A 22,348-nucleotide genomic window follows, 5' to 3' on the forward strand; every position below is an offset into this window, starting at 1 on the left:
TGCAAGCTGCAAGCTGTAACAAAACCCTGTGACGAGGTGGCTGTGGTTGTTCTTGGCGCGCCATACCAGCCATCAGCTCGTGCAATCGAGGCTGGCTGATGCATGCCGGTATTGGAGCTCTCGGCATTCATCGTGCGGCAATGCCGATGCAGCATCGAATGACAGCAATTTGCCGCAGATGAGCTATCACGGACTCTGAAAATCATCTCCGACCCTTTATGGACGCCAAGATGTAGGGCAAAACGGAGAGCCCGCCAACGAGGGCACGGAACTGGAGGACAATGGGAACGCAAGTCTCACAGTTTCGCAGAAACCCGCAAAGTGTTCGCAGATATGATGTCAGCTGGCACCCCACGCGTACGCAAGCATGACAGGATCAACGTCCCAGCACGGTGGGAGCCCTGAGACAGGTCCTGGGGGCAGTGAAACCACTCCCTTCTCATCGGGGAAAACGCCAAGGTGAAGAAGGTGAGACTGGAGACTGGGAGATATAGTGCTGGACCATAACGGCTAGTACTCTCCGCTTTGGGCAAACAGGGTATAGCTCCATGATTGCGTGAATTAAGTGATGTGCAGAAACGAGTCGATAGTTCCAGACACTGAGACCAGTCAGAGGCAAAACACCTGCAGTCTAGTGGGCCGGTGAGACATACAACGCGCCGACCCGTGCATCTGCATACGGCCGTGCCAGAGCATTGGATGCCGCTGCGGGCGGACGGGGCATCCCGTCACGGCGCTAATGCAAACGCATCACAGACATACACCATCTTTCTTGCGTCACCGTGCCAGGAGAAGCGATACCCCGCACTCTGTAGCTTCATCCAGCCGCTTGCTAATGCACACGTCACGCCATTGACACTCTCAGGGGAATGCGAGACATTGGAGAAGAGTGCTGACCACAGACATGAAATTGTTGAGTTTGAGGCAAATGCTACAGTGCCTATGTGGGACGGGACGGAACAGAGATCATTCCTTCTCTGCTCTGGTTCCAGCATGACCCCTGCCATTTTGCATCGCTAAATACGTTGGGGCCGGTAAATTCAAGAGGAGGGGACAAGAATCTGAGCCGCACCTAGCAGCGGTTGACGATTGTGTTCCAGCCTCGGTCAGTGGAAAAGATCTGCAATGCAAATTGTCAGCCACCACTTTTCCCCAGGTAGCATGCAGGCGGCAAACAAATCCTTACCTGTCCCCGCACCACGTCGTTGTTCTGGCACTTGATCATCACCTCGACAGCATTGCTATTGGACGGGGCAGAGTTAGCAAGAGAAGTAACCATATTGCCCGCTGCGGACTTGGGGTCTTCTTGCACTCACTCTGCCACGAGTCGGCACGGCACGTGGAGCTGGAAGTTGTAGTCGTTGCACAGCCAGACGGACGACTCGCCCGCGCAGCCAGTGTTACTGCACCCGCCTGCGCCTGGCCTTCCTGGGGGTGCAGCACAGTCACCATTGCCAATACTATAGAGATATCTGATGACAGCGGCGGTGTTGAGAGCGCTGACCCAGGTGCCGTAGTTGCACGTGTAATCCTGGTGAATTTGCAAAGTCGTCAGCACTTTGTCCCTCCATGAGTCCGATCCTTTCACCTGCAGGTGACTTACGCTTGAAGTTGGTGCGCGTGCGTTGAGAAGAGCCAAGTTCTCCAAGTTCTGCTCTGTGGTAAGAGAGTTCTGACTATTGATGCCAAGCTCGCTGTCGTAGTTGGGGTTAATCGCTGTGATGTTGTGGTAGATCTCCTGCAAGCAACTGTGAGCTTCCTTCGAAAGGGCTTGGACTAGGCGCACAAACCTCGGCAGTCCCGGTCAAGACAATGGGCAGCTGGCCTAACTGCACTTGGCCTGTCCATGTGAGAGCATCTGTAATGCTGCCTGAGGCCCCCTCACTGGTCGGCAGCGCCTAACGGGCATCAATCAGTTAGTGTTGCCTCGATTTAGCCCAGTGTCCAACATGGAGAGAACTTACCGAGACGACGGTCAGCCCCGCCACGAAACTCAACGATGCGATGCTCTTCATTTTCTTAAGTCGAGGTGCGTGAGAGAGTAATGACTTGAAATTTACAACAGCAAAGACTTGTAGAGCTTACCGCAGCCCTCCATTTAATAGAGACAATCTGACACTGCACTTTGTTCGCTCTACTGTCCAGCCCGTCTGGCTGTGTGACGACAGCTCAAGAATGGAACCATCATGGTGCCTGCTAGCCGCCTGTCTTGTGTCATCCCGTGTGTCCGTGCCATATGAGCCCGTGATGCCACCAGCTGGTGACCGTACTCGTAGGTGTTCTACAACTGTCGGTAGATGTGACTTGTAAGGTAACGTTGCTGCATTCGGACCCATGCATAAACCCTGCATGTACCCTGGGGGACGAGCCAAGGCCATGGTACTCGTCCGTACGAGGCCTGGGCACACCCATCGGGCCTCAGCTCGGCGCTTCCACGCGAACTCTGCCAACAAAAGCGTGCGGCATTGATGGACTCAGTCCATTTGAGGCATAAAAGCATCAGCCGAATACAGGCGAATTGGTCATGAACATTCGACGACCTGTGTCGATCCCCTGTCGCTGCGTGGACGGCCTGCGGGACCTGAAGCAACGTCATACTTGCCGCTGACTGGGCCCCGGATGCTTGACAGGGATGCATGCAGTCAGAATCTCACGACACGTGCCACGACGGGGCTTACATGTCCACCTTCCGGAGGATTACTCAACTATCAAGAACTGGTTCATACTGCTGCAGGTGACGTTGAGTCATCCACTAGATGGACAGGTCTAGGTATAATGGCGTAGAGTTGATAGGATTCAATTGTTACTCATCCAGCAAGGCACCATCGCCAAGTGCTCGTTGCAGTGAAAGCCAATCTCGAGAAGCATACTTTGATCATAGGTATAAGTGCGTGCTTTGATACGGATTGCTTCACCGTCTAAATTCTATTTCACCACTCCAACGCTTACCCCTTAATTTTGAGCACGGATCTGCCCATAACTCGGCAAGGACCAGCTCCAGGTGGTGTACAATCATCTCCTACAATCACCGCCCAGCATGCTCCTCTCCACGGTACTAGCCACCCTTTTGGCGTCTGTGCCAGCTCTTGTGCAAGCCTACCCCCAGCCGGGCGCTTGCACCGGATACTGTTTCACTCACGACCCAGCTCTCTACCGCCGTCCCGACGGCAAGTACTTCCGCTTCTCGACGTTGCGTGGTATTGAGATTGTCACGGCCAACAACATTGCCGGTCCATGGACCAAGGTTGGCAGCGTCCTTCCCAATGGCAGCATCATCAACATGCCTGGGAACAAGGAGCTCTGGGTGAGAGACCATCGATCCAACCACCTTTGCACCAAACATGCCTCCGCTAACTCATAGCTCATGCAAAGGCTCCTGATGTGGCCTACATCCAAGGCCAATACTACCTCTTCTACTCCGTCTCGACCTCTGGCTCGCAGACTTCTGCCATCGGTTACGCAACCTCTCCCAACATGGAGCCAGGCAGCTGGACTGACCAGGGCTCGATTCTGACCTCCGCCCCTGGCCAGACGCCATACAACGCTATCGACGCCAACCTCGTGCCCCACGCCAACGGCCGCGACTTCTACCTCCAGTGGGGCTCGTACTGGGACCAGATCTACCAGGCCCAGCTGTCCATCAACGGCCCCTACGTGTTCGCCTCGGGCAACCACAACCGCATCGCGCACGACCCGCGCCGGTCCTCAATGGAGGGCCCCACAATCTTCTACAAGAAGGGGTACTACTGGCTGTTCCTCAGCGTCGGCGCTTGCTGCACGTACACCCCGAAGCCGGCGGACGAGTACCACGTCAACCTGTGCCGCAGCACGAGTCCCTCGGGCCCGTTCGTGGACAAGGCGGGCAAGTCTTGCCAGGATGGCGGCGGCACCAACTTTATCCACACGCATGATCGCGTGTACGCTGCTGGTGGACAGGGAGTGTTCACTGATCCGACGCTCGGAGACGTGTTCTACTATCATTACCGTAAGCGTTCACTCAGCTCTCTTTCGCATGGGACAGCCATGAGAACTAACAAGATCATTTCGCTCGCCCAGTGGACCCGGATGCGGTGGACTACAACAGCGCCAAGTTTGGCTGGAACGTCATCAACTGGAGCGCGGACTGGCCGACCATTTGAGGTGGAGGCCTCGTTGTCGAGAGACCCATTTTTTACACCACAGGTGCTTGTCCCCAGAAGACTATTTTATTGTATATATTTGTCGAAGCAGCTTTCCATGCTAAGAGAGTCCATGATGTTGCCTAAGAATCTCGCATTCGTCTCTGAATATGGCGAATCTCTATCATAAAGCAGTCTCCCGCTATCTAAAGCCGAGCTGATATAAGCAGACCGGTCTATTTGTTCAACGGATGACAAGCAATGCCATGAACGCTAAGAAGCAAGCTGGTGCCGAGGAAAGTCCCCCAACGACAAGGCCGGGATCTCCTTTTTCATCCTCTCCACAAAGGGCCGCATCATGTCTCCGAGACTACAAGCATGCAGCAAGCAGTGCTCGTCCGCCACCTCTCCCACTGTCGTGATCTCGCGTGGCCCGCGCCATGACAAGTGCGGCAGGCCTTCCGTGACGGCGGCGTCGAGCTTCCTCGCGCTGATGCCGTAGAAAGGGCGGTTCGGCTGGCCGTTGCTGCTGAAGACATCCATACCGAGCTGATTAACTAGGAAGCGCACGAGCTGACCGAGCAGTATCGAGGAGCACTGGGCGCTGAGGTGTGGCTGGGCTGGACACTGCCAGGCCGGGTCGACCAGGGAGTCGCGCAGCAGGAGGGTGTTGTCCAGGAAATCCTCTATCGCTTTGTGCCTGGCGTTGTCGATGGCGTCTGAGTCGGACAGAGCAGCCGGGGTCATCAGCATTCACATGGTATCAAACATGTACTGGAGGTGGTCAATCAGACTTACAGACAAAAGCACCGGGGAAGGGCAGCGACATCCTCTCCATCGGGCCTTCAGACATGTACATCGCAAGGGCAGCTAGGCTGGTGAATGTCTCGGCCCTGGCGAAGACCCATGCGACAAACAGCCACATGACGCTTTCTCTTCCGTGGTGTGCGGGCGGTTGAGTGGCCGGGTCCTTCTCCAGGGCGTTGATCCAGGCGGACACGACACTGTTCGTCGCCTCGTGGCACTTGTAGTGGTGGACCAGGACCGCAATCTGGGTCAGCGTGTCGAGTGTGACCTGCTGTGGTATGTTGTCGCTGCGCCCGTGCAGTATGCTGAGCAGTATGAAGACCGCTGTGGCATCCCATTTGTGCTGCTCGATCTCGAGCCTTGCCCCTTGATTACGTGGGAGCTGCCTCCGTGGCCCGTTGAACGTCCGGCTCCAGAGTGGCGACGCGGCGCTCAGACATCGCGACGAGACTCGGAATTGGTACTCGTCCTTGGCCTCCTTTCTGTCATTTACAGGATCTATCTTTTGGCGGGGGTTAGTCTGGCCGCTGCACCCTGATCTATTACTTGGAAGGTCCCTGACCTGGTCTTCGCCGTGCCAGGGTGCCTGTACCCGCCTCTGCGGGCCAGACGTATTGCTGCCTGTTTGTGGTCTTTAGAATGAAGTCGACGTCGCCATTGGGATCGATCTCAATGCGCGAAGTGCTGGGTTCGAATTGGGGGAAACCCGGTGTCTGCGCATCAATGGCGTCGAGCATCATCAGGTTGCCTGTGGTTGCTGATGTGGTGCGGGGGTTATGACGAGATTGTGGATGCACATGTGGCAGGGAGATTCGCTCCAGGCTTGAGGAGCTGCTTACGGTAGCAAGGCGGGTTGAAAAATAATTCGCGCGCTGGTACTGAAGGTTGGCATGTTCCAGCTGGGGAAATGCGCGAACCTTTTTTGCAGACTATTTCGCTTAGTGAGCGTAGCCTAGCTGCCGAGGGAGGCCTGCCAGGCGCAGGGGCGGGACAGGCCATCGGGCCACTTGGTCCGGTTACACCATCGAGCGTGTTGTAATCTGGTCACAGCGAGTGGAGCCTCAAGCCTGGCCTCAGGGGCACATCCGTCTATTGAATGGCGTGCATCGTGGGTTGTCATTCAGATCATCGCTGCGTCATCTGAACGGCATTTCCCATGGGCGGGCGCCTCAGAGCTGCTCCCAGGCTTGTCAGTGTCCCTTCGTTGCCCAGGCAAAATTCCTTGGGCATGCTGTGGTTTTCCTCCGGTTCGTCATACCTGTCCGGTGCCTCCCAGCCTTTGTCCACAAGGAGGCTCAGGTCGCTCTCAACAACCCTGGCCCATTGCCCGTGTCTGGAAAGCCCTGGCGGCCAGACAACAGGCAAGCGCAGGCTTGGTCAAGACGGGCAGCGACGCCGAGTGGATACGAGTTCGGGGTCTGATAAGAGTTCGGGGTCTGGGAGGGCTGACAGTGTGGGAGCTTACCATGGTCACGGAGCCATTGCTCGTGTAGCTGCTGGCCAAAGAATTCGCTGCTCAAAGGAAGCCACCCTGCCTGTCTTGGTAATCCCGACGGATGTCCCCAGCGGGTATTGGTGGCCCAAATACGGAGTACGAATGGGGAGCTGGTCGTATCAGTAGTGGCGTCAGCCCTAGTCTGGGGTATCCTGGTTTCCCGGCAGTTTGGACTCATCAGTCACTGCGGCAAGGCTCTTGACTTCAAGGGCTTTGTCCAGGCCCACCGTCGCCACGCTCCACCCATCTGCCGAAAACTCGCCAGGCAGTGCACAGGCCCGAACACCGACAGATGACAAACCTTTGGAAGCTCAGCGACACCCTACCGAGACAGTTTTAGAGTTGGCGGCGTGCGGCCTGTGGCTGCCAGGCGCGAGTGCGCCCTGTGAAAGCGTCCCAGAGCAGGATAGCTGAGCCATAAATTGTCGTTGAGGCTGTCGGTGTTGCCACCGAACTGTCGACCTATCATGCAGGAGCACCACCGACCTGTTGCCGGGCTCGCTCCTGACAGTAGCCTATCTTGGCTCACATGGGAATTTTCACAGAGAATACCCCGTGACGAAGGCTATCGGCAGAAATCCTGACCGCTATGGAACCCCCGCCTGCCAGCCGCGTCATGCCATCAGCCCTAACTCTGCTCGTGTCTTTCGGGGTTTGCGTCTGGCGTCAGCCGCTCGACCCCATCGCCATATAAGCGCGGCCATGACAACCTCGGCGTGGCGGTGGATTGACATGAGACACTGTCGGCGAAATGCTTGCGGGGTCAGTGCAACAACGGCGCAACCCCGCCCCTCGCAGAGATGGTCGCCGATGGTTACTTAAAGTTCTTGGAGCTCCTTCCGTTTGGGCTTCTCCTCCCTGCATCTCTTTTCCGTCCAAGACTGCCGGAGCTATTGGACTTGAAGCATTCCGCGATGGAGAGCCTCACGCTGACAAGCAGCGGCATAGCCGCTCTGGTTGCTACTGGAGGAGTAGTCCTCCTGCTCGGGCAGGTGAGTAGCAGCTTGGAGATGCAATAGACAAAAGTCTTACCAGGAGTTATCACCAACCTCATGGCTGACACGACCGCTTTCATCAGAAGTTGTACGAGGCATATGTCGGGCCGCTGTCAAAGATCCCAGGGCCGTGGTACGCGCCATGGACGGATCTTGTGAACACCTACTGCGCCCTGACTGCGCAGAAGCACCTTTACGCACTCCGACTGCATGAGAAATATGGTCCATCTGCCTCTTTCCGCTCCGTTATCCACAGGTGCAAGCTGCTAACGTGTGACTCCCTGCAGGCCCCGTCGTCCGCATCGGCCCCAACGAGCTCCTTGTCAACAGTGCCGCGGGCGCCGCGACCATCCACCAAGTCAAGCGCCCTTTCCTCAAGAGCGCATGGTACAAGAAGTTCCTCCCGGGCGTCGAGAACGTCTTCAACACGATAAATCCAGAGTTTCACCGTCGCCACCGTCGCCTGCTCGCCGCTCCGCTGTCAGAAAGCTCCCTGCAGACCGTGTTCCTCCCGCGCATCGAGGCGCACTTTGACCTTGCCATCTCCAAGATGCGGCACGACATCGACACCCAGGGCTCCACGGACGTTGCCAAGTGGTTCCTGTTCCTGACCACCGATGTGATCGGCGAGCTGTCCTTTGGCGACTCCTTCCACATGCTCGAGCGCAACGAGGTGAACCAGTACATCCGCGACCTACAAGGACACAAGGTCGTCAGGGGCCTGCGCCTCGCGTTTGGATCGATAGCATCGTCGCCGCTGTCGAGGTTCCTTCCCGGCTTCAGTGCGCTGCGTAAGGTCAACGAGCGCAACCGCATGTACGCCACGCAATCGATTGAGCGGCACAAGGCGCTTGTCGAGAAGCAGCAGCAGCAGCAGGATCCCGAGAAGGCCGGCAGTGATACGGGAGCCAAGGCAACGGGGGTCTACCCGACGCTGTTCCAGAAGATGTACAAGGCCAACGACGAGGACGGGGAGACGCTGACATCCAAAGAGCTCGTGGACGACGCGGGCATATTCATCATCGCGGGCAGCGACACGTCGTCCACCACGCTGACCTTCTTGGTCTGGGCAGTGTGTCGACACCCAGAGATCCAGAAGGCGCTGGTCGACGAGCTGGCCGCCCTGCCGGAGAGTTACACGCAGCAGGACCTCAAAGACTTGAAGTTCTTGAACCTGGTGATCCAGGAGACGTTGCGGCTCTATGCGGCCGCGCCGAGTGCGCTGCCCAGGGTTGTCCCGCCGTCCGGGGTCGAGATTGACGGGTACTCGCTCCCCGGGGGCAGCGTGGTCAACACCACGACGTATGCGCTTCACCGGGATGAAATGATCTTTCCAGACCCGAACAAGTTCAATCCTTGGCGGTGGGAGAACCCGACCAAGGAGATGAAGGCTGCATGGATGCCATTTGGAGGTGGCACGCGGAGTAAGTTTGTGTGGCGCCAAGCCCCCCTGGCGTGGCCATCACAGGCATGTGATCATGCTCAGTCTGAAAGAATTGTGCTGACAAGCGGGCTCGTCACATAGCATGCGTCGGAATCCATCTGGCTTACATTGAGATCCGGCTGGGTGTAGCCAGGTTCTTCCGCGAGTTCCCCCACGCCAGAATCTCGACGCGCGAGGGCATGTCGGACGACGACATGAAGGAAGTGGTGTTTTTCCTGTTGTCGCCAAAAGGCAAGCGGTGTCTTGTCGAGGCATGAGGTGCAATCCGTCCTTTGTAGCATGCTGGTTGCATGAGGTCTTTGTGTACAAGAAAACACAGGAGCGGACACTGATGATGAGATTTTGTGGCGGTTTTGGGTTCAATGTGAAGATTCATAAGCATTGCACGTTGGATAGTTAATTAGGCCATGTTTGAAAGAGGCCGGCCTGGCCTCATGAACCTTCTCTTTTCCTTAGCATTATGATTGATGTCTTGCGATGGCTGTGCCTAAAAGTCGTGATAGTGCCCCTGGTGTGTAGTGTCGGAAGCGAGGTGAAGGCACTTGTCCTATTGAGCCGCTTGGGCCTGTGAGTGCACCTATCAAAAACCGTGTCTCATACAACAATATGATGACTGGCCTGCTGAACGGAACCCCTGCCGCACAGCATTCGTTGCCTCCTGAACTCTGTGCCAGCCCTAAGGATCATGACAGCCCAGGTCCTCAGGACACAAGGCTGACTGCCGATAGACTACATTAGTGTGCTGCACCACGATGACGCACCCGACGCACTGCAGTAGCGGGGGCCGTACCCGGCCGACAGCCGCAAATCCCCCTGACGCTTCCTGTCATCCCTGTGCCGGGCTTGACCCCATTCGCGCGCTCTGATGCCTGCCTACACCAGACCTCGCCGTGTCGCTACTTTTGGCCTGTGATGGCGAGGACCCTCAGATCGTGCCTCTGTCTCCCCTTCCACGTCCTAAATCGTCATCCTCGTACGGCAAGGCTAGCAGTGGCACAAACACCTATGCCTTTGGTCGCATCGGTCACCACAATATCGCTCTCACCTTGCTGCCCGGGATGGGCAAGGTGAATGCTGTCGGCACTGTCATGGACATCAAGGCTAGGCTGTCCACATCTCCAACTGGTCCTGCTCCCAGCGATATGCGGAGGGGTCCCACGCGTCCGCAACAGCAAGCTTGAGAGTTTGCTTGGGGATGTCCTCATCGCCGATGGCATCCTTCAGTATGATCTTGGCAGGCAGTATCCCGATGGTTTTGTCGCGCGCGCTACCTACGGAGGCCGCCTGGCGTGACTAAATCGCGAGGTCAGACCCTTTTTGAGCACGCTGGGTTCACAGCTGGGGATGGAGAAGCTGCGAGAGGTTACGTGCAATTTCCTTCGCGACGTGCAGAGCGCAGCAAAAACCCGTGGTCGGCGGCCGTGTGTCTATCCCGGAGCAGCGCACGATAAGCTGGACAGGTCTGACGATCGACATCGGCACCACCGTGGAGCGCCGAATTGCATATGTCATGGCTGTCGACAGGCTTTGGATCCTGTCTGCGACGAGAACCTTGTCTCGCCCTGCACCCAGACGAATTGCAGCGACGAGGCCCTCGTTCAGCGACACCGGCTCGAGTTGAGAAACCTCCTCGAGAGTAAAGAAGTATGCACAGACATTCAGCAGTTTGCCGTTTTCATGGATCGCTTTATGTCGGGAGACACTGATAACGTCTGCGGAGAACCGCGTCCGGATCGCGGCGGCGGGGCAACTCATCGCATTCGAGCTGGAGGCTTCTGGTCTCTGGGATGAGGTGCCTTGTATCGTTCTCAAGGGGGTCTCCAACTACGCTGACAGCCGGAGGCAGACACTCTTGGCTGACAGGCAATGCACACTTATTCAGACCTCGCGCTCCCGAAACATGCGGTGGGATACTATCTAGTCCCCGCGAGCGAGGACCGCGACGTGTTCGGCACCCCAGACAATTTTCTAGCCATGGTCGAGTACTTCTACAGCAAGAACCTGTTGGAATTCGTCCTAACGGACATCCAGGATGGTGGCCTGCTGCCTTCCCTCGTGACCTTCGAGCGCAGCTCCTCCTTCCATGCCCTCATGGAGATTGCGGGCATTGATTGGGATCAGATGCTGCAGGAAGTATCGTTGTCTTACTTTGACTATGCGTGCCATTGCTGGCTCTTGGCTTACGAAAAGGTGTAGAGGCGGCGGATGATTTTCCAGATTCCCCGAACTGGATGTCTACGATCCAGATAACCTGAGTGGGACTGGCAGCTGCATGGTTACTTATTTTCACAATCCATGGTGGCGATATGGTGGTGCGCTACGCTCTTGTGCATCCGGCCCGAGGAAAACCAGCTCTTTGTTAGTATGTGGAAGTCTGCCTGGCAGAGTGCGCACTGCTTTACCTTGAGGTATCCTCAAATCTCTACATTTCTGCCCAAGTCACTAGCTATTCGAACGAGGGTACACTGTTCTTGTGCACCTCTGCGATTTCCATCGTTCGGCCCTGCCCAGCTGTCTTGTCCCTGTACTCTGCAGTGCTGTTTTCTTGCTGGATTAATGATATACATCTCCTCCAGTCGACTTCCCGTGGTGCATTGAGTGACCAATCTGGTAAGGCTCAGGTCTCAAAGACCGGATTAAGGTGTGCATATCCAGTGATAACATTCCGTTTTTCCTCAAGCGTGACCTATAGCAACACAGCCCTACCATCAGCTGACTTGCGTAACCATATACTTTCTCTTCGAAGCGTACCTTTCCCCAAAGTTTGAAAAGCTGAGCTGTCATGGTGAGGCCTCTGTCTCAGCCCAGATCCAACCTTGCCCACGTGTAGCGGCTGCTCCGGGACTAGCGCCCGCCTTGGACGACTGAGGGGGGCTGCCGGAACTCAAATACTAGTGCGTTGCACACGCGGCACTACCGTTGTGGTTGCTCAGCTGTGCATCAGCATCATGGCTGTCATTTGTGGAAGACATGAGAAACTCGAGACACGTCGCAGCTCTTGCAGCTGCCCATCTGCGGAGTAGAGATGAGCTTCCCCGGCAGGGGCAACACTGTGTTATGTGCATGGATGTCTAGGTATATGAAGACGCATCTCGCCTCCGCCTTTGAGCACAACCCAAACCGCAAGGCAACTTGTGAATTCTGCCTCATACGCTCTCACATATAGCTACCAACATGACTACTCCGTTCAACTTCAACACCTCGCAGCAGGTCTACTGCCTGTCCGCGGCGTCGAACGCCGTCGGCTCCAAGCAGGGCACGGAGGCAGACCTCCAGCAGGCCATGGACGACGCTCTGGCCAGTAAGCTGCCCCAAGTCACCGGTGACTGGGAAGTATCTTGGGGTCCAAAGGTGTACAAACCCATGCCCGAAGAGTCTGGGCCTGTCGAGAATGTCTGGTTCGCTGCAGTTAGCGAGAGCCAGAAGCTCGTCGTCGTCGCCGTGTCGGGCACCGCTCCTCCCTCCATCAAGGACTGGCTCGACGACATCGACGTTGAGCGCGTGGTCAATTTTGGCACGTGGGTCGGTTCGTGGTCAACGTCGACGGGTGTTCCCGTCCCCGTGGTCGACAAGAGCCCCGACACCACGGCGAACGCGTACATTGCCAATGGGACCGCGACGGGGGTGTACAACATCCTCAGCAACACGGATCCCAAGACCAACACGTATCTCTGGCAGTACCTCCAGACCATCACTCCAGACTACAATGTCATCTTCACGGGCCACTCCATGGGCGGCGCCATTTCACCGACGCTTGCCCTAGGCCTCAAGCAAGCCGGGATGATTAGTGCTGGCCAGGCCTACGCGATGCCCTCGGCCGGTCCCTCGCCGGGCAACGCCAACTTTGTCGCGCTCTACCGTAAGCTCTTCCCCGTGACCGTCCCCCCTCAGGGCGGCGTGCCCGACTACGGCACACTCAACACCGACTTCTACAACACGGACGACATTGTGCCGCAGGCGTGGTCCATCCTGCCCACGGACGACCGCAACCTGAACAACATCACGAGCCAGATCTACACCTGGGCCAAGCTGGACACGGACTGGCTCGTGTACCTCACGGCGGTCGGGCTCGTGGGGCAGGCGACGCGGTGCTCGGCGGCGAGCAAGGTCGCGTACGCTCCGATCCCGGGCACCGCGTTCACGTCGCCGATTGACGGCGGGGTGCCGCAGATCAGCTCGTTTGCGGACCTGGGGGGCTCGATCCTGCGGAACCACACGAGCGACTACTGGACGTACATTGGGGTGCAGGCCTTTGTGGACGAGTTTGACGACAAGGTGGTCCAGCAGCCCGGGGTCGAGCCGCTGCCGGAGACGCCGATTGTCGCGGCGCCGGACAGTGCTGCTGGTGGGGCTACCGGCGTGCTGCCCGTCAAGGCCAAGGCCGGTGCGGGCTCGCTGGTCACGGTGCTAGAGCACTTGGTTGAGCCTTGAGCGGACCTGATGTGCTGAGATGTGGCAGGGGGAGGGGAGGGGGCGTGTGCTGGAGGGTATTGCAGCATATCATTCTATCCTTGGGCAGCAGTTGAACCAATTGAGTCACCATGAAAACACCAATGACGCTCTGGGTGGGGGAGTGTTGCTGTCCCAAGGGTAACATCTTGAACGATTCGAGAATGTTGTAGGATTTAGCAGTGCTGCCTGTCCAGCACTTGATGGGGACGATGAAATCCAGACCTCGACCAAGTCCGATTTGATGACGGAGAAGAGAGCCTCAGAGACCATCGAGACTGCCCCACCTGTGGTACAAAGGAGGCTCTCCAAGCTGGCACCAAGAGGGGAAGGGCTTCCTTGGACACAGCTCACGATCCGGGCGGTTCAGATCGGGTCAGGCCCATCCACCTACGCCATTACTCCGGCAGGCACGGACCCGGTTGACCGCCTCCTCGGCATGAAGCCGTTTTGGTCGCGATGCAAGCAGCACCAGCGCGGCATGTGTCAGCAGTGTCTGAGAATTTCACGACCCGCAACAGGGCACTGTGCAAAGTAAGCTGTGCCAACGGGGACACCCGCTTCCGAGGGCAGAAAAAGCCGGACGAGTCAAGACCCATGCTGTAGTGCAACCATTGCGGTTTTTTCTGTCCACCACCCTCCACACGGCACCATTGCACAGTCCGGGACCGCCTCCTGCTCCACCTTAGCTCCGATCATCACGTCAATGGTGGCGCAGGTATTGGCCAATTGCCACCCAGAGTTGTGCCATGCGGAGCCCAAGCTCGAGCTGTGCCTGGAGCTCGACCCCGCGATCTGACGTGGTCCTCGAGGTCCTCCTGCCCGCTCTGCGCCTGCTTTCAGGCCAGGGCAGGCCAAGTCAGCCCTCTCGAGGCACCGGGTCAGTCCCCCCAGCCGAAAACGTTGCATAAAAGACCCTGTGCCCCGCCCCTTGCCGCCCCTGATCTCCCGGCCGGCATCTTCTCCTCACATCCCATCTCTCCCCTTCAAACCAGAAATCAGCAATCACAGTCACAATGGCGAGACCCCAGGTTTACTTTGATATCTCCATCGGCGGTAAGCACTCCCAGACTTCCCTGGCTGCCCATGGCAGACTCCCCACGCCGTTTCCGGTGCCGGAATCGGCTCTGTTCTAGAGTGTCCCCTTGCTGACGACCCCTCTTTCGTGACAAATCAGGCCAGCCCACCGGCCGCCTCACCTTTGAGCTCTTCAGCGACATTGTCCCCAAGACGGCCGAGAACTTCCGCGCCCTGGCCACTGGCGAGCAGGGCTACGGCTACGCCGGTTCCGGCTTCCACCGCGTCATCAACGGCTTTATGGCCCAGGGCGGTGACTTCACCAAGCACAACGGTACTGGCGGCAGGTCCATCTACGGTGACAAGTTTGCCGACGAGAACTTCCAGGCCAAGCACACCAAGCGTGGCCAGCTCTCCATGGCCAATGCCGGCCCGGGCACCAATGGCTCCCAGTTCTTCATCACCTTTGATGCCACCCCTCACCTCAACGGCAAGCACGTTGTCTTCGGCGAGATTGTCGGCGCCGAGTCCGCGTCAGTCCTTGACAAGATTGAGCGGAACCCGACCGAGCGCAATGACAAGCCCGTCAAGGCGGTCAAGATCGAGGCGTCTGGCCAGCTCTAAGTCCCCCCTTACCGTTCAAAGGCTTCACCGTGCTGAAACATCGCCGGACCTGGTCATTGGCTACCTCAGAAGAAGGAAAAAAATTCAGGTGTGATTACGATGGAAAAGACGTGGCAAATTTCTAGGTCGTAGAAATCCTCAATACCAAGGACCATCATCGCCAAACTTCACCGCCTCTCGATTTGTTTCGATGCTCACATACCCTCAAAACTTCAAGCAAGACTAATGTGGAATCCGATGTCACCCCCATGCGTTTGAAATTTGAAAACATGACTGATCCTGTACCTTTGGCTGTGATTCCCAACTCACAATTATACTAGTATTCCACACGTCATCCAGTACTCCGTCATGAGCTTTGGGGAAAAGATTAGAACTGCGCCCAGGAAGATTGCGCCTCGCTCGAAATTCGAGATTGTAATAAAGTCCAATGCGATATAATTCATAGGGTTGTAGGATAGACATCGCTGAGCTGAACACGTAAAAGCCAGGCACAATGTGCGTAGGCGAGTCAATGCCAACGTCGTTAAGCGCCATACGGGCCGCGCCGGCGCCTGGCTGCATGCCGCCCTCAATCAGCCGCTTGGTCAACCGCGTCCACCATATATGGGGGTTGCTGCCTTTCCAGCCTCCCCAGGCTGACTCGTGACTGTCAAAAGCACAAACAGTGGGCACACAGAGGGGGGATTGCAAAGTGGCAGCCCCCTGGGAGCCTGCAGATAAGCGCCAGCGAATCCTGGCCCGCGTGCATGCGAGCCCCCAGCGACATCTGCCAGCGTCCAATCTCTAGCCGCCAGGGCCGGGCATGACAAGGGTAGAGTGCACCAGGCCAACGAATGAATGCTGGCCTTGAGCATGGATCTTTCCGTTGCCAACCAACACGGCGCGTCCCGTGTGTGCGCATGTTGGTTGTAGGTGCACCGAAAACCATGTTACTTGAGCTGATCAAGCCCAATCTTTTGATCTTTGCGGGAGATCTGGATCACCACTTCTCTGTGTCTCGTGCCTCACTCTTTCTTCAACGACAACACCCACACGATTCGGAGACGCAGAAGCTGCCTACCCCGTGGTTATGCTTCATTCGAGAACCAAACTCAATTATTGATTGGGTCCTTACCGAATCAATATCCAGACACCGCCATGCTGGGATCATGGCTCGCCGTCGCATGCCTCGCTGGGCTAGCGAAGGCAGAGGCGGACTGGGACGACATCACCAACAACCTCTTCAATGACCTAGCGCCGTGAGTCTGATGTCTGGACGCTCCTCTTTTGGAATGCCATGAGGCACAGGATGCTAATGTCCCTATAGAATTCTTGCCCTGTTCGGCGAGCGAGTCACAATGCAGTTCATGAGCCATGCTATTGGATGGGAGGATTGTGCCATGCTCGCGATGGCGCCGCTGGGAATCCTCACGATCATCATCAGCGCGATCCGGGTCGGCGGACCCATGTGGATGAAGGCGCTTATAGGACGTGCGAGAGAGAACATCGCAGCCGCCGAGATAGATCTCATGTCTTCAACGTCGAGAGATGTATGCGAGCTGAACAATGGAAAAGGCATCGTCAGGTGTCAGGGTTCTGCACCGGTGTGGGAGTTTATTATTCTGCTACCCGGAGACACCAGTCGAAACGACGACGCAGTACCACATACCGAATGCGAATTTGAGTTTATGACTCTGTCGGAAGCGGTCGAAGCTGGCAAGCTCGTCCAGAAAGGTGCGAAGCGGCGTAGTAGCAGTACACATGCAGCAAATTTGGTCACAGCTGACGACAATTTCGCAGAACCACGCCACTACTTTTCACGCTTCAGATCCAAGCCACGGTACCATCCATCCCAAAAGCTTCCAAGTGATTTCAGCCCTGTCGATGGCCTTAGGACGGTTCAAAGCACGGGCCAGAGGACCAATACAAGGCCGCCCTGGCTTCACAATCGTTGTTAGTTAAGACTTGTCCACCCATAGGCCTCATCTCGCTTACTATGTGCACATAGCTTCCCGAAGGCCCCTCAATGACGAAGAGAGGAATACCGTTGACAGAAAGACTCAGCCAACAATCGAAATGAGCCAGAAACCAGCATCTTCAGCATCCCCCATCACAGTCGTCTACGATACAAGAGAGGAAGCACCGAATGTGTCTTTGAATCTGCAGAACTCGACTGATCGCACAGAGATTCGAACATTTGCAATATTTGGGGTCGGACTTCAACTTGGCGCCCTAGCTTTCTTCGCTGCCATGACCTTCCACCCTACCTTTAGCTTGTCATTCACGATAGATGGCAATCCGGCTCCCGCTTATGCTTTTCCCTTGGCGGCTGGAGGCACAATACTCCTTGTGCTCGGGCTGCTTCTTTGTGCCCATGTCGTCGAGAGCAGCACAGACAAAGAGATCTACGCGCTGGCGAACGGGTCTTCACGCATGCGGATCTACTGGCTGCAGCAAGAACAGACAGTCTCAGATCAGGCTTTTGAGGCAATCGCAACGCAGCCATCGTCAGATCGATCCAATATCATCATGTCGCGACGTGGTCACGCGCACTATAGAAACTCAAGACTGGAGACGAAAACCTCGATCGGCGCGGTGATATCGATATTTGGTTTCGTTTTCCAGTTTGTTGGGTTTCGTGGCATGCATTCTGCCGCACCAATCGGCCAGCTTGTGGCTGTTGCGATCATGGCGGCCTCCCGCGCTTGGCTGAGACGCAATCTGGCACGAGGTCTTCGCCAAACCCGTCTGACGCCCGGCCATGAAGTCGACTGGTTGGCAATAGAGCTGGAACGTTTGTCACGAAACTTGCACAAGCGCGGTTGCACCGATGAGTCCGACACGTCCTTTGTTGACAAACGGGGCAATCCAGTACTAGGCACATGGTCTATTGATCCAAGCTTTTCCTGCACGTACAGCAACGCAACAGAGCGGCATGGAACCGAGAAGCAGAAAGAGTTCTTCGGCAACAATTCGAGTTCCGAAGGTCCCTGCCATAGCTGGCAGCCACCCTGCGATGAGAAAAATGCCCGTGAATATCCACTGCCTTCATCATCAGTCTCAAGAGTTCTCGAGTTGCGGCGTGGTCTGGCCAGTCTTGCCCAGATCCGAGGCGCAATGTCGCAAGACGCCGTCAGCTTAGCGAGCACCATAAGCAAGACCATGGATGTCTTGTTGGATTCCATGGAACCTGGGGAAGAGAGTCAAACACTGCGAGCTCAACTTTATCGGCCATGGCTCCTGCCGGCAGAGTTTCGGATACCTGAATCTCGTTCGTGCGGGCGGAAGGAGATGGCTGTCGTCATTGAAGATACCATCAATGGCCACACACGTTACTCGACCTTGGCTGAACAACTAGACGCAATACTCTCACTGTGGCTGTACTCGACAGCGGTGTCTCGAACCACAACAAGCCAACGACAGCCTTCTAAGTGGACAGTGGGCCAGGACGATGCATACAACCCGCAACAGTACGACGACTGGCTGCGCGGTTCACTGGCACCCCCGGGGTTCATGGTGATTGCTCAAACCACAAGGCAAGCCGTTTGGCCGTTGATATACGAGTCCTTATGCTGGGCACCACAGGGCCTGCAGAGGTTACTGCTGGTGTCCAGGAACGAGAGTAACCACCCAGGCCTCATATCACGCGTTCAGCGTTCGCATCTGCCAGCCTTTGATGATTGGGCAGTACAGCAGCACGCGCTAAATGAGACAAGACCACCAATCTCGGCCTATTGCTTCCAAGACGTTTCCGTCTCTACCGCGAAAGACGAGCTACAGCGCTTTTCTGCTGCTGGAGGCACTGCGTTGTTTGACGATACAGCCGGGAAGGATATCGTCAGTCTCGTTGTCTCGTGCCAAGACCGACCTGGAAAGCTATACTCACGGGTGCTCTTCCAACATTTCCTTCACTGCGTGGCTCGGCGCCTTCCCGACCAGCTCAAAGGCAAAACTCAGAAGCGGAATCCGGCCACTGGGTGGGCGGGCCCCACGCTCACACATCTCGGAAACGACTACATTGACGCGCTAGTGACCGTCATGGTGCAGAGCGGGTACGGAAGCCAGCAAGAGGCATATCTTGCGCTGGTTTCAGCTTTCTGGCTAAGCGGAGCGCTCCCATTCCCTGAACAAATCTTTGACGATGCCTGGGACCGAGTACTCGGGCGTGATGGTACTGCTACTTCAGGTCGACATGATGCCGTCACCTTGGAGGCAATCGCGACCATCAAGAATGCGGAGAAGCTGCATGATTTCTTCCTCCTGACAACGAGCCATATGTATGGCAACAAACACTTTCTCAGGAAAGGTCTGGGATTCATGTTCCAAGTTTTGTACATGATTGACGACAAGACACGTAAGGAGGGCTATCCACACAAGGGAGAATTTCTTCCGTCGATCATTCGGACGAACTTCGATAAGCCAGGAAGGCTGAACAAACATATGGTGTGGCTTGATGAGGAATACGGCCAGCGCCAAAGACGGAAGTTTTTGAAGTTTTTCGCAGAGTTCATAGGAGAGCCGGGTCGGGCACCTTCTTACCCTGCTCGGAGGCGAGCGAAGCGGCATGACCCCAAGCTTTGCCCACCGTAAGTTTGCCTTCCTGTCATGAGACCACGCAGAAGCTCAATACTGACTACGAGGGTGGTAGATCCCACCACTTGGCGCATGAGGATGGTCCATATTACAACGGCGCCTGGGACAGCTCGCATGGTCGTGCACAAGACGGTGGCGACATTTTTGGATGGGGCGAGCTGCATTATATCGCCGTCAATTGTGCCTGTAATCCTGCGGATGCCATTCTCGGTGTTGACGGGTCAGCCTTCCAGCAGAGAGACCCTCGAGGCTACACCCCTCTGCACTTCGCGGCGCAAGCAGGGAACCTTTCGGCAGTGAACGCATTCATCGCAGCAGGCGCACTCGTAGACTCTGCGAGTGTGGACGGAATGACACCCTTGCATGTTGCCGCGCAACACGGATGGGTCAACATCGTTCGCACTCTTGATGGGGCTCGTGGAGCACAAACCGACACGCCACTGCGCCATCTCAAGGACGATTTAGGCTGGCGGCCAGTCGAATGGGCCGTCCTTGGCAACCACAACAAAGCGGCCCAAATCCTCCTCAGGAGGGTCAATGATCAGCCTGAAGAATTAACTCTCGCCACGGATGTAGCTGTTTACGAGCACAGCCTGCCCTTGATTGACGTCCTTTTCGGCCGCGACAACGGGGCTGACATGCGAGAGTTTGTGATGCTCAGAAACAAATACGTCCCGCGAGCCTGCAGAGACAGACATTGGTCAGCGGTAGTTCGCCTGGTCAATCAAGTCGGCAAATCCTCTTGGGCACCTCAAATCCGCATACACGACGTGTGGAATGCCATAGCTAGATATGATCTTCCACCTGGGTTAGCTCGGATGATGCTCACCGGAACGAAGACTGATCTCTACGAGTGCGGGTCATTTGGCGAGTGGGAAATGGCCCTGGCAAGGGCTGCAAAGTTCCGGAGTCCAACGCGGTTGAAGATCATCCTCGACTCCGTCCTCCTCGAGGGTCGCTATGACAAAGCGGAATGGGACTTCGGACAAGAAAAAGCTCAACAATTCCTCGTCAACAACGTGCGCCCTTCTCAGCAGCCATCCGGTGGAGCTCTGGAATGGTTCGTGGATGGAAGAGATCCACCACCACTTACGGAAGCTGTTCTAGCGTTAAGAACCAACAACATAGAGGTCTTGCTGAAATCCGGCGCCGCGCCAGACAGGCCATCGTCCGAGTTCGGAACGGCCTTGCAATCGTTGCAGACACTCGCCGGCAAACCGGTCAGAGAAACAAGAGTTCTGGCCGTCGTTAAGCTGCTCGTCGCACACGGCGCTGCGATTCGGGATAAGAACGGACTGCCGCCAAAAGGACTAGAGGTATTTCCTCAGGTTTGGCAGTACCTCCTCAATGCTCAGGAGGCGAGAGACGGGCCCTCGGTCGAGTCTACACCAGAGCAACAGGGGGAAGCTTTCCAAAGGGGGGCGACTTGACCATGCGAAAAGTCAAGAGTCGACATTTGAGAGAGACGAAAGTATGACTATGCAATAAGGGCGCTGTCCAACGCTATTTGTTGAATTCTCTGAAAGCGTTACAGATTCCAGCTGGTTAATGGAGTCGTTAATTTTGGTGGCAAATCGCGTAACACTTCCCTTGCATACCCTCAAAGCACAAGCAGTTGAACAACAGTTGGTGGCATCCCTCGCCAATCAGGGTTTAGATCATGTCGCTATGTAATGAAGCTGTCAATGTTGATTCCAGCAACTCGATTTCGTTCCCAAGACTAGCGAGGCTGTAGGCAGAAACAAAGCGACCAGCGGTACAGCGACCTGTCCAACCTCTCGTCGGCACTAGTGCGGGGGAATCGGGATATGGTTGTGCCTCTCCACGGGAACAGAGCTGTCTCCCGACCTGAAGCCTTAAACAAGGTCCCCCAATCGGGGTCAGAAGTTTCCCCGATGTTTTCCCAGCAGCCTCCAACTATTCCCTGTCGTCGAGGACCCGGCAAGATGGAGATCGGCAGCTGCGAAAGCAACCCCCGCTTGCCCCTGACCAATCGCGAACTGCATTGTGCGGATGCTTCCCCGCAAAAGTGGCTGAGGTTTTCTCCGCTTCATTCCTTTGGGTGGAGAGGGGACAGGGTAAAAGCGCATGACGCACTGGTTTGTAATTGAGCATGCGGGTGCTCTGTTTTTCGCTCAGTCGTCTCGTTCAGGCTGCCCACAACCTGAATGCATGCCGCTTTTGCAGTCTTTGAGGCACCGAGAAGGCCCGATGCTGCCTCTAGGACATGGTGTAGAAACTGACGGCCCGACAGTCCTTCAATGCTACTGTGACACCCCGACTGTCTTGTTATGACGCCCTCAAGCGCCAGAGCGCCGTAAGAGACCTGCCGGGTCCTCCTCATCAAGACCCGTCCAAGTTTCCAGTATTGTGAACCCGAGTGGAGAGTAATTGCCCCAAAGCTCGCTTCGGTTGCTTTCTATCCATGACAGCCTTGGATCATCATATATGCAAGCTTGTTTCTTTCTTCTGCGCCGACTATTCCATCCCACGTGAAAGCGGCCCAAAATCCCCGCATCAACAAGGTCGGCCTCGGCGGTGGGGTTCTTTCTGAAAAGGCAACCGGGCACTTTGTGCCGAAACTTGCTAAGGCTGTCACCGCCGGAAGCCGCCACTTCCCCACACGTCATCACCTTAACTCAGAGCATGTTCCGTCGGCTCTTTCTGGGCGAAGGAGGGGAAGAGACCCCGGTACCCCGAGTCATTATTCCCCACGTTCCCCAAGTCGCATTGGCAACGGCCCGATTAACGGTTTGCGCTAGACCGGGGTCTCGTCTGGAGAAATAGAGTATCGTCACTACCTTTTAGTCTGCTCTCAAGGGCTTTT

General features: G+C 56.2%; 10 protein-coding genes across 10 annotated transcripts; 7 read left to right on the forward strand and 3 right to left on the reverse strand.

Moving 5' to 3' along the window:
- Positions 1 to 1,072: 1,072 nt before the first annotated feature.
- On the reverse strand, positions 1,073 to 2,015 carry B0I36DRAFT_369425 (uncharacterized protein; the record flags this gene model as incomplete). The annotated part of the gene is made up of 6 exons (XM_046159772.1): positions 1,073 to 1,120; positions 1,187 to 1,241; positions 1,317 to 1,531; positions 1,604 to 1,738; positions 1,791 to 1,898; positions 1,965 to 2,015. The coding sequence occupies 6 exons, from the start codon at positions 2,013 to 2,015 to the stop codon at positions 1,073 to 1,075; spliced, it is 612 nt and encodes a 203-aa protein (XP_046005437.1).
- A 1,022-nt stretch (positions 2,016 to 3,037) lies between these two features.
- B0I36DRAFT_425839 (endo 1,5-alpha-arabinanase abnA) lies at positions 3,038 to 4,139 on the forward strand (the record flags this gene model as incomplete). Its single annotated transcript, XM_046162362.1, has 3 exons — positions 3,038 to 3,304; positions 3,373 to 3,985; positions 4,057 to 4,139. 3 exons carry the CDS (start codon positions 3,038 to 3,040, stop codon positions 4,137 to 4,139), a joined length of 963 nt encoding a protein of 320 aa, XP_046005438.1.
- Positions 4,140 to 4,174: 35 nt separating this feature from the next.
- On the reverse strand, positions 4,175 to 5,691 carry B0I36DRAFT_389357 (uncharacterized protein). Its single transcript, XM_046161321.1, has 3 exons — positions 5,488 to 5,691; positions 4,917 to 5,423; positions 4,175 to 4,837 (listed from the first exon to the last, which is right to left on the reverse strand). The coding sequence occupies exons 1-3, from the start codon at positions 5,663 to 5,665 to the stop codon at positions 4,392 to 4,394; spliced, it is 1,131 nt and encodes a 376-aa protein (XP_046005439.1). The 5' UTR covers positions 5,666 to 5,691; the 3' UTR covers positions 4,175 to 4,391.
- Positions 5,692 to 7,293: 1,602 nt separating this feature from the next.
- On the forward strand, positions 7,294 to 9,265 carry B0I36DRAFT_338766 (cytochrome protein). Its single transcript, XM_046155811.1, has 4 exons — positions 7,294 to 7,412; positions 7,499 to 7,637; positions 7,703 to 8,839; positions 8,941 to 9,265. Exons 1-4 carry the CDS (start codon positions 7,335 to 7,337, stop codon positions 9,114 to 9,116), a joined length of 1,530 nt encoding a protein of 509 aa, XP_046005440.1. The 5' UTR covers positions 7,294 to 7,334; the 3' UTR covers positions 9,117 to 9,265.
- Positions 9,266 to 9,611: 346 nt separating this feature from the next.
- On the forward strand, positions 9,612 to 11,055 carry B0I36DRAFT_369429 (uncharacterized protein; the record flags this gene model as incomplete). Its single annotated transcript, XM_046159773.1, has 4 exons — positions 9,612 to 9,633; positions 9,742 to 9,926; positions 10,580 to 10,658; positions 10,742 to 11,055. The coding sequence occupies 4 exons, from the start codon at positions 9,612 to 9,614 to the stop codon at positions 11,053 to 11,055; spliced, it is 600 nt and encodes a 199-aa protein (XP_046005441.1).
- A 978-nt stretch (positions 11,056 to 12,033) lies between these two features.
- B0I36DRAFT_355682 (Alpha/Beta hydrolase protein) lies at positions 12,034 to 13,290 on the forward strand (the record flags this gene model as incomplete). Its single annotated transcript, XM_046157459.1, has 1 exon — positions 12,034 to 13,290. One exon carries the CDS (start codon positions 12,034 to 12,036, stop codon positions 13,288 to 13,290), a length of 1,257 nt encoding a protein of 418 aa, XP_046005442.1.
- Positions 13,291 to 14,324: 1,034 nt separating this feature from the next.
- B0I36DRAFT_255902 (peptidyl-prolyl cis-trans isomerase) lies at positions 14,325 to 14,949 on the forward strand (the record flags this gene model as incomplete). The annotated part of the gene is made up of 2 exons (XM_046150913.1): positions 14,325 to 14,364; positions 14,486 to 14,949. The coding sequence occupies 2 exons, from the start codon at positions 14,325 to 14,327 to the stop codon at positions 14,947 to 14,949; spliced, it is 504 nt and encodes a 167-aa protein (XP_046005443.1).
- A 1,337-nt stretch (positions 14,950 to 16,286) lies between these two features.
- On the forward strand, positions 16,287 to 17,709 carry B0I36DRAFT_217063 (uncharacterized protein; the record flags this gene model as incomplete). The annotated part of the gene is made up of 2 exons (XM_046148981.1): positions 16,287 to 16,612; positions 17,010 to 17,709. Coding segments are annotated over 2 exons (1,026 nt in total), but the record flags the coding sequence as incomplete, so codon positions are not given.
- A 1,382-nt stretch (positions 17,710 to 19,091) lies between these two features.
- On the reverse strand, positions 19,092 to 19,708 carry B0I36DRAFT_338773 (uncharacterized protein). Its single transcript, XM_046155812.1, has 2 exons — positions 19,577 to 19,708; positions 19,092 to 19,514 (listed from the first exon to the last, which is right to left on the reverse strand). Exons 1-2 carry the CDS (start codon positions 19,683 to 19,685, stop codon positions 19,111 to 19,113), a joined length of 513 nt encoding a protein of 170 aa, XP_046005445.1. The 5' UTR covers positions 19,686 to 19,708; the 3' UTR covers positions 19,092 to 19,110.
- A 94-nt stretch (positions 19,709 to 19,802) lies between these two features.
- B0I36DRAFT_338774 (uncharacterized protein) lies at positions 19,803 to 21,317 on the forward strand. The gene has a single exon (XM_046155813.1). It carries the CDS (start codon positions 19,872 to 19,874, stop codon positions 20,949 to 20,951), a length of 1,080 nt encoding a protein of 359 aa, XP_046005446.1. The 5' UTR covers positions 19,803 to 19,871; the 3' UTR covers positions 20,952 to 21,317.
- Positions 21,318 to 22,348: the final 1,031 nt, after the last annotated feature.

This window comes from Microdochium trichocladiopsis (genome assembly GCF_020744255.1).
Source record: "Microdochium trichocladiopsis strain MPI-CAGE-CH-0230 chromosome Unknown B0I36scaffold_13, whole genome shotgun sequence".
In the NCBI taxonomy this organism is placed as follows: Eukaryota; Fungi; Ascomycota; class Sordariomycetes; order Xylariales; family Microdochiaceae; genus Microdochium; species Microdochium trichocladiopsis.

What these genes read in the sequence shown, in the direction of transcription:
- B0I36DRAFT_389357 (XM_046161321.1), bottom strand. Translation starts at nt 5,665, where the DNA reads ATGATGCTCGACGCCATTGATGCGCAGACACCGGGTTTCCCCCAATTC. An exon ending in CCTGGCACGGCGAAGACCAG is followed by an intron (nt 5,424 to 5,487) that starts GTCAGGGACCTT and finishes GCCAAAAGATAG; the next exon opens with ATCCTGTAAATGACAGAAAG. An exon ending in CTTCCCCGGTGCTTTTGTCT is followed by an intron (nt 4,838 to 4,916) that starts GTAAGTCTGATT and finishes TGTCCGACTCAG; the next exon opens with ACGCCATCGACAACGCCAGG.
- B0I36DRAFT_338766 (XM_046155811.1), top strand. Translation starts at nt 7,335, where the DNA reads ATGGAGAGCCTCACGCTGACAAGCAGCGGCATAGCCGCTCTGGTTGCT. An exon ending in TAGTCCTCCTGCTCGGGCAG is followed by an intron (nt 7,413 to 7,498) that starts GTGAGTAGCAGC and finishes CGCTTTCATCAG; the next exon opens with AAGTTGTACGAGGCATATGT. An exon ending in CCGACTGCATGAGAAATATG is followed by an intron (nt 7,638 to 7,702) that starts GTCCATCTGCCT and finishes GACTCCCTGCAG; the next exon opens with GCCCCGTCGTCCGCATCGGC.
- B0I36DRAFT_338773 (XM_046155812.1), bottom strand. Translation starts at nt 19,685, where the DNA reads ATGCAGCTCGCCCCATCCAAAAATGTCGCCACCGTCTTGTGCACGACC. An exon ending in CATGCGCCAAGTGGTGGGAT is followed by an intron (nt 19,515 to 19,576) that starts CTACCACCCTCG and finishes AGGCAAACTTAC; the next exon opens with GGTGGGCAAAGCTTGGGGTC.
- B0I36DRAFT_338774 (XM_046155813.1), top strand. Translation starts at nt 19,872, where the DNA reads ATGACACCCTTGCATGTTGCCGCGCAACACGGATGGGTCAACATCGTT.